The following is a 14,236-nucleotide window of genomic DNA, read 5'->3' on the forward strand; positions in this document are numbered from 1 at the left end:
TTTCATAATCTGCTTTTTTACTGACTCTCCCATCAGGTGAAAAACGCATGATTTTCTCGCCCGTGTGAAATCATCCTAAAGCTGATGATAATTGATGATTTCAAGGATCACTTGTAGGGTGAAATTCAGGAAGGAACAATCATTTTAGTTGACTGATGATACACCATCATCATCTGCAAAGTAGTTGGCTGCATATGAAATTTTCATCTAGTAGTCAGATGAAGGATGTCTAGTCAACAAACAATCTTTCTTTGAAAGAACATCCCCAAAAAGATCGATCATCCCATCCTTTACCCAGTGTCATCAAAAATGTATGGCCAGACTGAATAACCGAAAGGGTATGTTCACATGTGGCAGGCATGCTGCAGAATTGGCTGTGAAAAATCCACAGCATTTTATAGTACCAGCCAAGTGGATGAGATGTAAAGAAATCTCATCCACATAGTAACATAGTATGTAAGGCCGAAAGAAGACAATGTTCATCTAGTCCAGCCTGTTTATCCTCCTGTGTTGTTGATTCAGAGGAAGGCAAAAAACCCCAAGAGGCAGCGACCAATTAGACCTTTTGGAGGAAAATTCTCTCCCGACTCTCTAATCGCAGTCAGACTAATCCCTGGATCAACCTCTAATAGTTCCTACCTGCCTGTATACCCGGATTAACAATTAACCTAAGATTTATATCCTGTAATATCCTTCCTCTCCAGAAAGATATCTAGTCCCCTCTTAAACTCCTCTATGGATTTTGCCATCACCACTTCCTCAGGCAGAGAGTTCCACAGTCTCACTGCTCTTAGAGTAAAGAACCCTTTTCTGTATTGGTGATGAAACCTGCTTTCCTCTAGACGTAGCGGATGCCCTCTTGCTACCGTCGCAGTCCTGGGTATAAACAGGTCATGGGAGAGATCCTTGTATTGTCCCCTCATGTATTTATACATGGTTATTTGATCACCCCTTAGCCGTCTTTTTTCCAGGGTAATAATCCCAATTTTGATAGCCTCTCTGGGTATACTGCAGAAAAAAATCCACAATGAAAATGGTTCTGTGGCGCGTATTTTATGTCCACGGCATATCAATTTATGGTGCGGATTTTCAGTGCACATTTCACTTTTTCAAATTAGGGGATGAAATCCATGTCAAAATGTATGTTACATGCAAATTTCGACGTGAATCTTGATGCAGAATCACACCAAAATCCACAGTGGTTTTTCCACTGCAGAAAATCCACTACATGTGAACGTAGCCTAACAACCAATAAGGACTAAAGGCCCCATACACATTAGTGAAAATCTTCCAAACTCTATGATTTTGTTGAGACTAAATGATTGTCGCATGTGTATGGGGGCCACCTGACAGGTGATATCGGGGAGGGGGGGGGAGAAGGATTGGGCATTTGAATTTCAACATCTGATCCTTTTCTTCTTCCTGGAGATAAGCCACTGTCAGAGCTGACTGGCTGTGGCTTTCTATACTCTTTCCATGGAAAACATATGAATGCTTGAATTGACCGAGTCACAAGATGTTGGAAGACATAGCTGTCAGGTGAATGAGCACTTGGCCAACAACTATTGAAGTTGTATGGGCCCCTTTATTTAGCCCATTTAACCTTTTCTCTAGACAACGGACCTAGTAGTACCACAATGGTAAAGAATAAAGTTTGCTAAGACTTATCATAAGTTTGTTTAGTGTGTCCTTGCATGGATTCTAAAAAAACATCTAGATAAAATTTTAACACATCTGAAAATCATGAGAAATATTAGGAAAAAAAATTTTGGGCAACTTCATGAAGCAATGCGTTCTTCACAGCTCTAAGTAAAGAGAAGAGCAGATAGGCCATAAAGGTACAACATTATTGCTCTGATTTCATAGAGGTGTCAAATTCAAACAGAATCTGGCATAAAAAATGATTGCATGTTCTGTCAACTGGCCGATAAGAAATATGTTTAGGTATGCGTACGGAAACAGGTACAGTTGGAGGGGGGCCCCAGCTGAACTTTTGCACCAAGGTCCCTGAGCCTTTAGTTACGCCCCTGGATATTACTATACAAGGGCAACAAAATACGTAGTTGTAGGGGCTCCGTGTGACACTGTGCAGGACCCATAAGCATGCTTTGAAAGGAATGACCATAGAAAAGAGCTAGCAAAGTAGATAAGCCCCAAAACTCGAAACCAATATGGTGAGGAAGAACAGAAATAGAAGACCAGGTAGAGAATAAGAACAAGCCATTTCCACTAGTACATATTTTCTAATTTAGGGATGTGATTACTTTCATTAGAATTACACATATAGAAGCATCTTAAAGGCTTTGTGATGTGGTTATTAAAGATGAAACTCATTTCTTTAACATGCTTCACCAGTAATAAATTTGTGGCCAATAACTCGCTGCAAAATTTGTGTGGCTCATCATTACAATAGGTGAATCCAGTCTTCAAGGAGCTGTCAATAGAAAGAGGAGTGACAGGAGGGCTCAAGGCCTTTAGGACTCATCAATATCAAAGGATTCCCTGCACCTGGTTTTAATGAAGAGCAGGCCAAACATATAATGTCCCCCACTCCACTAAAATTAAAGTGATCCTCCAGTTTCAGGACAAAATTCTGTCCCGGGAGAGGAGTGGGCAAGGAGAAAATTACCTGCAGTTCTTCTCTGCCAACCCTCCAATCTACCCATTCCAGGTCCTGTTTTGGACCATGCAGGATTTGCAGATGCAGATTACCTAATACATGCATTAGTAGTGTCAGACTACTAATACACTATACCTGCTGTTTGATTGGCCAGAGCTGCTCATGTAATCAACGCTGACAAATCAGAGAGCAGTGCATAAATGTGTATTACATACTTAGAAAATTGCTTAAGCAATTTTGGAAAGCTGGAACCGGCAAGTCAGAGGAGTGTCAGAGAAGAACAATTGCTGTCTCCTGGGACAGAATTTTGTTCCAAAACCGGAAAGTCACTTTAACCCTTTCCAATCCACTGTCTGACATCTGAAGACATTCTGATTGAAGATTGTACAGCTCCAATGTCGGAAGACGTCCAGCAGGGTATTCTTACTGTATATTACTGGCCACGCTGTTGTCGGGGGCCTCTCCAGCATGTCCTATACGGCAGTACTTGCTCTAGCCAGCAGACAGCACCATTGTATAATGGCAGAAAGAGAAAGCCCCCTAGGAAACCCTGAATCCAAAATTGGATTGCAAAGGGTTAGGAAGTTACAGAAACCTCAGAGTCTTATGAGAGACCTGTCATAAAAGTGCCTTACTGTAAAACTCCTTTAAAAGACAAAAAAATCAGATCCAAAGTAATGTTGTAAAGGTTCACCAGTTACGGCAACATATGTAACCAGTTGAGTGCAAAGTATTACAATCATTTAGCTCTTTTTCTCTTCCTAACCACAAAGTGAATTTCGTGGCCCCAGCAGTGTCAAATATAACACATCAGGAGACAAGTGCCAAGTCTCTCCATATGAGATAGTAATGAGTGGTATGAAGTGACTGCTTGCCAAGTTATTCTTCCCTTCTCTGCAAAGCGTCAATCCATCCTTGAGATGATCAGCTGAGTCACGGTGGACAATCTGGTTGCTAGGTTTAAATTGCCTAACAACTACAGTTTTTGCATCTGGTTGATTGAAGAGTTCATTCTTGAGAAATTACATTTTCGACCCATTTACATTCTTCTTCTAGCATTGATCTTAAAATGTGTTGACAGCTTGAGGGCTTATCCATACGGGCAAGAATCTCACGCGAGTTTTGTGTGTTGCGCACAAAACTTTCACAAATATCAACTCCATTCTATTGAATGGACTTATGCACATGAGATCGCAGCACATGCACGTGCTATATTTTGACGTTCCCTCGGAACGCCTCGCCCAGTGTTATCAATGAAGCCTTAAAAGACATCGCATGGAATTCCCATGCCATGTGATGTGATATTTCCCATTGAAATCGATGGTAAACACTTGAGTTTCTCAGATGCCCGTGAAACGTGCACCTGAGGACCGCAATTTCACAGAAGTGATCCGAGGCATTTTTGAATGACGAAAGCCTCGCGTTGGCGTGAAAAACATATATTGGAAAGCGCAATATTGGTCCAAGTTTCTCAGCCCGATACCTTGCTTAAGAAAGCATAGACTCATACTGAGCGCCCTAGTGCGGAAGATAAGTGCTCAGATCCTGACCACCTGAATGAGTAGACCACCCATTCCTGATCATCTAAATAGGACTATGCACACCCAAAGGCCTTCTCTCACTTACTTATCTGCGTGTTGAGAAGTACAACCTGCGAATCAGAGGGTTAAGTGAACATAAAAGGAAGTTAGTGACAGGTTGAGATAACTATGTATATCTACAAATATAGATAGTGCATGTACATAGTAACTGAACATAGTGCAATATTTCCAGGTGTTGGTGGCTCTAGGGAAAGTAGCTTACAAATACTCATTTAAGGGGACGGGGATGCAGCCACCTATGGAATTAAGGCAAGGGGCAACCAGTGCAATATTCCAGGAGAGCAATGAAGGATTACTGGGTGTGGGGACAGCGGTATGAGCACTTAGTCCAGGGGGGAGAAGTGTAAGACCTCTTCCTTATATGGACTGTGTCAGTCTCTGCTCTTACAGACTCCACATATGGTTAATATAATAGTGTTACCTCCCCGTCTGGGGAATTAACTCATTCTCACTCTCTTGGATAGAGAAACTGCATGGTCACCTCTATAAGGGGTGCAGAGGTAACAGTTGCACTCAGGCCTTGGTGCCTTACGGGGTCCAAAGACTCCAAAGCCACCGGTATTATACATAGCAGTTTAGGGGAGTATGGGGGGGTGTTACAGATCTTGCATTGGGTGGAGAAGCTTCACGTTGAGGATAAGGCATAATACTCAGAACAGCAAATAAAGGAGCAGACCATTGACCGTCTTCTAAGGAGATGGGTTTACTCTTGGGACAAACTCTTGTCACTATAAGAATGCAGTTGCATTTGTCAGGATCCATCTAAAGGAGGAGGCACAAAGTCCTGGTCGTAGTTTTGGCTGGCAGGTGGAGGTATTCATTTGCATTCTTTGGCCTCCTGTCATAGTACAATGACTAACTCCCAGGAGGCATTTGGCATAGTGCTCGAGAACAACGCTTCAAAGTACCGTCTAATTATGCCAACATGCAGAAGGTGTAGACCACCCTCTGTTCTTCTTTCCCGGGTGGAAGGTGTGTCGGATCAAGAATCCTAATCTTACAGTCAGATATACCCTCTTATATTAGGGAAGGGACTCTGATTGTGTCAATCAATGCCGCAGCCAGACATATCTATAATTACAGGGCGTTATGCTGCAGACACCGGCACTCCCTGTGTTATGAACCAACCCTTCCAGTCAGACTAGTGTGCGTATAAACAACATATATAGTGTATAAATAAGATACTGTAGAACCTTATGGTAAATAGGTTACAGAAACAGCTTCTATATACAGATCACTGAAAAAAAATAAACATCTGCCATCTTTTATTATCTTATATGGAGAAAAAACAGGAATGAAATAGTTGATGTGAATCGTCACCCCCAAGTGAATTGCACATACTTTTAGGTTAGGTTTACTCTATTGTTTGGCTTTCCGTTTTCTTGTTCTTTCATGAAAGTAAGAAAACGGAATTCCGGATCTATTCTGGGATGGAAACGAATGCCACCATATGGACCCCAATGATTATAATTCCGTCCTGACCTCTGGCATTTTCCAAGATGAAATAGCGCAGCATGCTCCAATGCAGATGTGCATATAGCTTTAAATCCTACTTCACAAATTGGCAGAACTCAACTTTTGGCGCTCTGATTCGCTTAGGCTAAGTTCACACTTGCATTTGGCATTCTGTTTTCTTGTTCAGTCACGAAAACAGAACAACGGACTGTCAGTTGGAAATGAATCCACATTGTCTATAATGGGGTCCAATCAGGTTTTCGTTATGCCGCATAGCATCTTTCTGGACAAAGTAATGCAGCATGCTGCGCTATTTCGGTCAGGATCTGCACTAAATGCCTCTGATGTAGAACTAAACCGTGTTGCCAAATTGTTTTTTTTCTATTTTTGACAATGCGGTGGCATATGACTGCTCACATAAACATGTAAAACAAATCAAAGAAGTCACTCACCCCAGTGCAGGAAATCTGCTATATGGGTCTCAGTGACCAATGGCGAGGTGACCAACTCATGACACACACAGAGCATGAGATCCAGCAGAGCATCCAGATTCAGGAGAGCTGGTGGCAGGAGTGTATGCTCCATCCTAGGAGTACCGATACTCGATGTTCACGGCCACCTGTCCATGTCACATTGGCTGACAGCTCATCATATGCCCATGAATTTTATCACTCCGGCTAAATATTATAGGAAACCATGGTTGATGTGCTGTATGAACTTCTTCCCTTGATATTAATGATGTATGGTCGTTACCTTGTTGTCTTCTGCCAATATCTATCGATCACTAATAGACAATCTTAATTTCTTCTCATGGCTACAAGCAAATACTTCTTCCTAAAGCAGCAGGCATTATGAACTAGTTGTGAAATGACATCTTACACGTTCTGCATTAGAAACTTCACACTTCTTGCACTTTGTTGCTCTTCTGATCTAGCAGGTTCTCTCCCACCTTATTCCTTTACTGGGCAATCCTCATTCTCCGCTTCTCTCTCCCTATCCTCTAAATTCTGTTTTCTGTCCCACCCTTTTTCTCCCTCCTTCCTGTCACTATCCAACCCCCCTTCTCCACCTCCCTTGTCCCTTTAACTCCTACAAGCTTGAATTACTCACTTCTTTTTACTCAAAGTCAACTCATTCTCTCTCTCCAGTTAATTCCTGTCGTGCCCAATCAGGTTTTTCCAGTCATCTGTTTTCCAGACTTCTCTCGCTGCTGCATCCTTCTTAGTTCTCATTCCCTTCCTCTCCTCTTCTTGTAGTTTCTTATCACAACCCAGATGTTTTTCATCTAATAACATCTACATCATAACTTATGGCACCACTTGTCTTCCTTCTCTAGTTCCCCCTCACTTTTCCTTTGCCATTTTATTAACAGGGTATAACTTCCTGGACAGTCCTCACTTGTTAAATCAATCCCTTGACAATAAGCAGATCACAAAGTGTCTTCCTGCTGGAATCCTTAGCAATAAACTGTAATCTATGTAGATACTGGCAGTGTTTCATTTCTCTGCAGCTCCCCCACAGGGAAAATTAGGTATTACACTGTACTCATTTAAATTAATGGTATGCTAATCTAATACAGGACAGATCAGGTCCTCCAGTGTGAGAGACACTCTTTGAACCTGCTTTCCACTCAAGTCAAGAGAAGGGGATCCTAAACAAGGGACTTCTTTCATTAACCCATTAAGGACTAAGTACTGTAAATTTATGGCATGGGTTTAAAGCTCCTACAATCTAGCAGGACTAGATCAGGTGTTCGGCAGTCAGAGACTGCTGAGGACCCCAAGAAGAAGACAGTAGTAGTTTATAATTGCCTCTGCCTTCTCTTTTGCAGCCTACATACCGTAGCACTCAATGAGCACTATGTAGTGAATAGAGGAAGCAGCAGTGCTGTTTCCTCTATTACACCCAGCGATCACGTGATCACAAGGTGCACCCCCGCAATGCAAAGCTGCAGGATCATAGCAGACCCATGACTAGCTCTGTCAGTGTCTAATATCGCTAGGGATGTTTTTCCCTATAACTGAAGCTCCTATGGATGCCCCACTTACAGTGGAAAATTGTGAAATAAACAAATGACATTCTGAATGTCCCCCAGAGGTCTTATATGGTGGCTTGAGGGACAAATAGGTCAAAACAATATATACAAAAATTCATTTTAAAAAATCGCCCACACCAACCCAAACCATTAATTTAGCCACCTTATAGTCTAAGATTACACATATTATATATCAAAATGTCTACAATAAAACGGGAAACCCATTCCTGTACTTTATTTTAGTGCTAATGTAGTCATTTTAAGCATAAAGAACTATAAATTTAGAATTAAAATCTTTTTTTTTTTCTTTTTGTACACATTTTTCCCTAATAAAACAAAAAAGGAAGGGAAAATGTAGTGCTAAATGTTATTATAAAATGCCTTTTATGTGAAGAAAAAAAATGCTGCAAAAATAATTTTAGTAGCCCAAAAGGAAAATAGAGCTATAAAACCACCACAAAAGTATTTAGCCCTTCAGAATCGAAACACTATGGTCATTAATGGGTTAACAAAGAATTCCCAAATAGGCAATAGTTTTCTAAACTAGACTCTAAGCTTTTGATACTATAGGGCTTATTTAGATGAGCGTCCCTCTGACGCGATATAGGCGCGCCGAAAAAAGTTGCTAATAGAATCAATGGTTTCCTATGGAAATATTTAGACAAAGGAATTTTAGCTGCGCACAAAAAGCATTCCACCAAAAAAAGGACTTCAACAACTGAAATTCAGCAGCTCCAAATCCCTGCCGTGCGAAAAGATATGACCCGACCTATCTTTGGTGCGCCAGGTTTCCATAGACTCCTATGGAAGACTATGCGAGCTGGCCAAGGGAGAACGAGGAATTCCCTGTAGCGGGGAGAGAAGGGTTACGGCAAGAGGTAATTACACTGACTGTCATTATGCCTTTTAGCCCTTAAACTACCCAGTAGCAGCACAGATGTTAATGGGTAATTTACAGGCTAAGGGCTCTTTCCCACGAGCGGATATACGGTGACAGCGTTTTTACACTTTCACGCCGGCTCCGTATAAGCACCTGAATGAGCGCTTTTCCGCGGTCACGGTCAGCGTTTTCTCGTCCATTCACACGACCGCGAGCGTCGTTTTTAGCGAAAACATACGCCACACCCCGGAAAACCCTCGCTCTGTCAAAATCCTTGGGATGCCTTCCAGTGCCTATATAGAGGCGCCTGTAAGCTTTCGTAGCGGTGGACACTGCAAAAATGCCTCCCCTCCCTTCTTTTTCACTGCTCCCATAGGAGTCTATGGGACCCGCCGGCGTATATTGGCCAAAACATAGTTCCAGAACTATGTTTAAGCTGAGCATATATGCGCCGGCCGCATATATGCTCTTTTTTTCACGCTGCCATATAATCACCTATGTGAACGAATGCATTGCGAACCAATGCTTCACATGGTTAGCGTATATATGCCCAGGTGTGAAAACGCTCCGTATATGCGCTCATGGGAATAAGCCCTAAAAGACATGGTCACGGTCAGTGTAATTACCTCCTGCAGGGTAAACCTTTTTTCCCACTGCAGGGAATTAATGCAGGGGCCAGGCATGGTATTGCAGGCCAAGTTTACATTTAAATTCTGTTATATTAGTTATATTCTCATTCACCTTTATGATAAAACCTAGCAGTGTAACTTGAAGCTTCTGAGTCCCAATGCAAAACCAATCACAGGGCTCCCTTAATGTACTTCAGTCATGTTATATACCAGATGGACTACCTTTGTAAGCCCTTTAAGTACTTGAAAACACGTGCAACTGAAACCTCTCCACACACTGTAGTTACAGTCATTTCTATGAACCTACTTTCAGCTATCCTATCACCAACAAATGCCAAGGGCAGGATGAGCAGGGCAGAAGACGAATGGAATGGACTCTTATAGGGACTCACTCACATACCCTCTTACCTATGTGGGACTGGGTTGTACAGGGCACTGACCACCAGCTTGTAGGATGGGCACCTGGTTGATATAGGCTGGGGGCAATTGTCCCTCTTATGTCCACCCGGTCAGATGATTTTCTTCCTTCAAGCGACAGCATCTTGTGGAACTACATGACTCATCCTGCTCCAGGCTATGTATCCTCCACTTTGATGTTCCAAGGAATCTCTGTTAGACCATCAGCATCCCTCAACACAATTGCTTAGTTCTGTACTGAGCTTGGTTTTGGTGCTGTATTTATGTTTCGAGTTTGATTATGGTGCCGTATTTATATTACTAGATGCTCGCTACGTGAACATAAAGTGTTCGGAAAAATGGTTGTTGTGAACTTCTAAATCTGCTTGGTTAAGTAATTATTCAGAGTGTATTTGGAGCAAATACCTCTCTCTTGCCGCTTTCTCTCGACGGTTCTCTCTCTCTCTAAACGCCTTTCTCTCTCACCGCTTCTTGGTCTCTCTGCACTTTTCTCTCTCTTTCTCACCACTTCTAACTATCTTGATGCTTCTCTCTCGCTGATTCTCTCTCTCTCTCTCTCTCTCTCTCAATGCTCCTCTATCAAGCCGCTCCTCTCTCTCTTGCTGCTTTTCTCTCTCACCACATCTAGCTCACTGCTTCTCTCTCGCAGCATCTTTCTCTCTCTTGCCGATTCTTTATCTATCTGTTTAGCCGCTTCTCTCTCTCTCAATGCTCCTCTATCTTACCACTTCTCTCTCTTGCTGCTTTTCTCTCTTTTTCTCACCATTTCTAACTCACTCGCTGCTTCTCTCTCGCCACTTCTAACTCTCACGCTGCTTTTCTCGCCGCTACTCTATCACTCTCCCATTGAAAGAAATGGGAGAGCTCCATGATCCTCTGCCGCGGCTGGGGAAATCCTTTCAGCCCGATATAGCCCCCACCCATGTGAAACCAGCCTCACTCTCTCCTCGCGTTACTTAGCAATGCTTAACTCTCCCTAGGTGCATGCAGCCATAGACTTAACATGACAAGTTTTAGCTGCCCTCACAGGTCACTCGATGTATCATACTCAAATTTTGGGATTTTACGGCAGTGGTGAGGATGCCACTAATCTAATGACACCAAAATAATCCACCTAGGGTCAGGCAAGGGAGTCAAAGTGTGGTGCAAGAAAAAGCCTGTAGGCTTTATTTATATTAGTAGTTTGGTTATGGTACTAGATTTATGTACTGAGCTTAGTTTTGGTGCTGTATTTATGTTATGAGTTTGGTTCTTGTATACTATATATACTAGATAACCAATTTTCACATACGTTATTAGAGAATTCTAGAGACGAACGACCTCTGTTCACTTATCGCCACAATGGAGAGCAGTTACAAAAAGTGTCTCTCTCTTTCTGGAGTATCAGTTCTTTGCTTTATTACATAGAGAACCCAGTGATTAAAATGGATACTGTGTAATGCTTAATATCTCCTGTAGGGGCACTGCAGGGAAACTGAATACCTACTGCCAGTTTTCCCATAGATTATAGTTGATTATTGGGGATGCAAGCAGGGAGACACTTTCTGATCAGCTTATTCTCATGGGACCCTTTGGAAAGGTTGTGCAAAGCCACTTTAATAGTCCATTTAAGATTGCCTGCTATAAAGAGCAGAGGGGGCAGGATTTTTTTCTTTGTTCACTAATGGAATGCGAATCGTGTTTGCTTCTGGCAACCCCTCCAAACAAATACACAAAGTCGTTGGTAACTACAGATTTCCAATTTCATTGCACCAGTTATACTCATAGACTATAAGCTCTTGCGTGCAGGGCCCTCACCACTACTGCTCAGTTCTGTTAGTTCTATATGTCCCCCCTGATTAGTAAAGAGCTGCAGAATACATAGGCGCTCCATAAAGATTTAATAGATTCCTGTTCCGAAGCGTACCCCATTCCATACCTCCACCCACCCCGTTTACTTTCTACATACTTTGTCTTCACCTCGTAAATCTTTCTCCTATATAGCCACATAAATGTGTCAGCACTTAAAAACGTTTATTAGTTTCTCGTTAAACGGTCATTAAACCTAAAGTCTCCAGCTTATAAAACGTGCCGCGATAACACCCTGAAGGTTCTCAGAGATGCAGATGTGGGACATAAAGTTGTGCATTGCCACCATGTCAATAAATCCACTGCAGAGCACGTCAGCTTCTCCCTACGACAAAATGGTTGATAACAGGGAACAATAGTCTGTATTCAACTGCACAACAAATGTAGCCCAGATGAGATGCAATACATTGCAGGCTCAGGTGCACCTCAATACTGTGCAATGAAGGGCAGACAAATTAGCGGGCAGATAGATGTGCAGATACAGACAGAAATCTCATTCTTTCCATGTCTCTCTCCCTATTCACAAGTTCCACACGCTCTAAATATAAACATCCGAAAACTCTCCGCACAGGAATGTAACCAAACATAGTGCAGATCAGCGCACATCGTTTAACCCTCCCTGCCAGGCACAAATCAACGCTGGGCAATGCAGACTCAGTTGGCAGAACATTTAACCCTTGCCTGTATGCCATCCAGTATAATCCCATTGGCTCCTGAAATGCGAAAAAATAGTACCCACCAAAGTGAATGATTAGGCCTTGCCAAAAACATGCACAGAATCAGTGTCATGCCCACAGAGAACAGGCGGTATGCCAGGGAACAGTCTTTATAACTAAATTAAGCTTAGTCCATGTAACATGAAGATCCTGATGATCCTACATAATAGTTATTTGTCTAACAATGACTTCTAATGTTGGAATGAGCAGCGCCCAGCTCATGAATCTACTGAGCAGAACACTTTGTGATGGTAAAAGTCTATTATTTTTATGTGGGCATTTTATGGGCATTCGGTCTTATCCAAGACGCTACACGGCCGATGCAGATCACTCATCGGAACCCTTGTTGGTCTCTACATATAAACTGAACAGACACTTTATTGGTTACACTCCTCTAGAGGCACGCTGGACCTCCTTGGGTTTTCAGAACTGCAGCAATTTGGCGTGCCATCGATTACACGGAGGCCTGTGTCACACGGGTGTATTTGCGCGTGCAAAAGGCAGTGAATAGAACTCATTGATTTCAATGGGATTGTTCATATAAGCGTATTTTGCACGCATATTTTGTTGGCGCAAAATCATGCTCTGTTTTCCTGTGTATTTGCACAGAGGGTTGGCACATATTGAACTAATTACATTAATTGCCCATTTCAATGAGTGAGAGAATGTTTGCATGATTTTTGCACATGCAAAAGGTACAGCAAAACATGCACATGCAAATACGCAACACCCATTGCGCAAATACGCACCGAAAATGCACTTACGCCTGTGTGACACTGACCTAAGCGGTGAAATTGTTCTGCAGGAATATTGGCCAGTGCGGACAGGAAGCTTCTTTTACTTCCGTAAATTAGATGGAGGTGCTGCCATAATGTGAACAGCTGACAGGAAGGGGTCATCGCTTCACCCAAAATCTGACCTCCCATCACCATGGTACAGCAGGAATCTGGATTCATCTAACCCAGAGATATTTCTCCATTGCTCAGTGATCCAATTTTTGTGCTCTGCTGCCCACTGGTCATCTACTGTTATAGCCTATCCATGCTAATGATGCCAAGTTATATGTTCGGATATGTTAGTTTGAGCACCAGCATTGTATTTGGCTGTTCAGCTCCTGTTCAGCAAAACGATTCTTAACATCCTCCTCTGACCCCTTTCATCAACAAGTTGTCCCTGTTTCACATTGAACACACATTTCTCAGCATTAAGGTTCCCCACACCATTACTCCACTTCCACCAGCCTGAACAGGAAGGGTCTAATGAATCATTGTGCTTGCACAAAATTCTGGCCTCCCATCAACAAGGTGCAAGAGGAATCTGGATTCATCTGACTAGGTGATGTTTTTTCCTTGCTCAGTGATCCAATTTTTGCTCTCTTTTTCTTTTTGGGGGTCGCGGTCTAATTACCATACAGGGAAGCGCCAATCATGATAGGGGTGAGACCTATAATAAAGTGGCCATTCTATGTGCATTTATGCTTTATGTAGAAAACTCTGCAGAGTATCTCCCCGACTCCTGCAGAACATTCGCTTGTTTTCTCGTGAAAGAAACCTACAGAACAATAATAGGCTTAACCTAGAGAAATCTGCATTTAATTGTCAGATGTGATAACAGGGTATGGTAACAGTTCCGTCATCAGTTATGCAAGTCAGTGCCGCATGTTGGATCTTGAACATATGAAGTAAAGTCCGTGTCTGTATGCTACTGGTAGGGGCTTATAAACTTTGTTAGCTTCACATTAGGGTTGGAATATATTTTTCTTATTTAATCTGCTGTCATTATATGTAGCAAATCCAGAGAACGTGGTAGAAAAGTCATTGAGCAATGTGGCTACAAACTGATTTTGTACATCATTTTATACATATATAATTTGCGCATTTTATTTATGGCACAAACTAACTAGACAAGGTTGTGTTCACATCGTCTTAGAAGGATGTGAAGAGGCAAAAAAAAAAAAGGGTGGGCGGAGCAACAGTGTCGTAGTGCCTAAAAGCTGGTGTGGCTATATTGAAGATGTGGGGGCGGAAATTGGTGA

At 42.3% G+C, this 14,236-nt stretch overlaps 1 protein-coding gene across 5 annotated transcripts in view; it reads right to left on the reverse strand.

Annotated features, from left to right (window-relative positions):
* Positions 1-6,670, reverse strand: part of DMPK (DM1 protein kinase) — a 51,812-nt gene extending 45,142 nt beyond the window's left edge. For all 5 annotated transcript variants that reach the window (XR_010786963.1, XM_066581157.1, XM_066581156.1 and 2 more), the window contains exon 1: positions 6,129-6,670. Coding sequence is in view for 4 of the 5 variants with exons in the window: in XM_066581157.1 (XP_066437254.1) it covers positions 6,129-6,261 (133 nt within the window). In the remaining variant the exon portion in view is untranslated. The remainder of the gene's footprint in view (positions 1-6,128) is intronic.
* Positions 6,671-14,236: the final 7,566 nt, after the last annotated feature.

Source organism: Eleutherodactylus coqui, chromosome 10, assembly GCF_035609145.1.
Source record: "Eleutherodactylus coqui strain aEleCoq1 chromosome 10, aEleCoq1.hap1, whole genome shotgun sequence".
Lineage (NCBI taxonomy): Eukaryota > Metazoa > Chordata > Amphibia > Anura > Eleutherodactylidae > Eleutherodactylus > Eleutherodactylus coqui.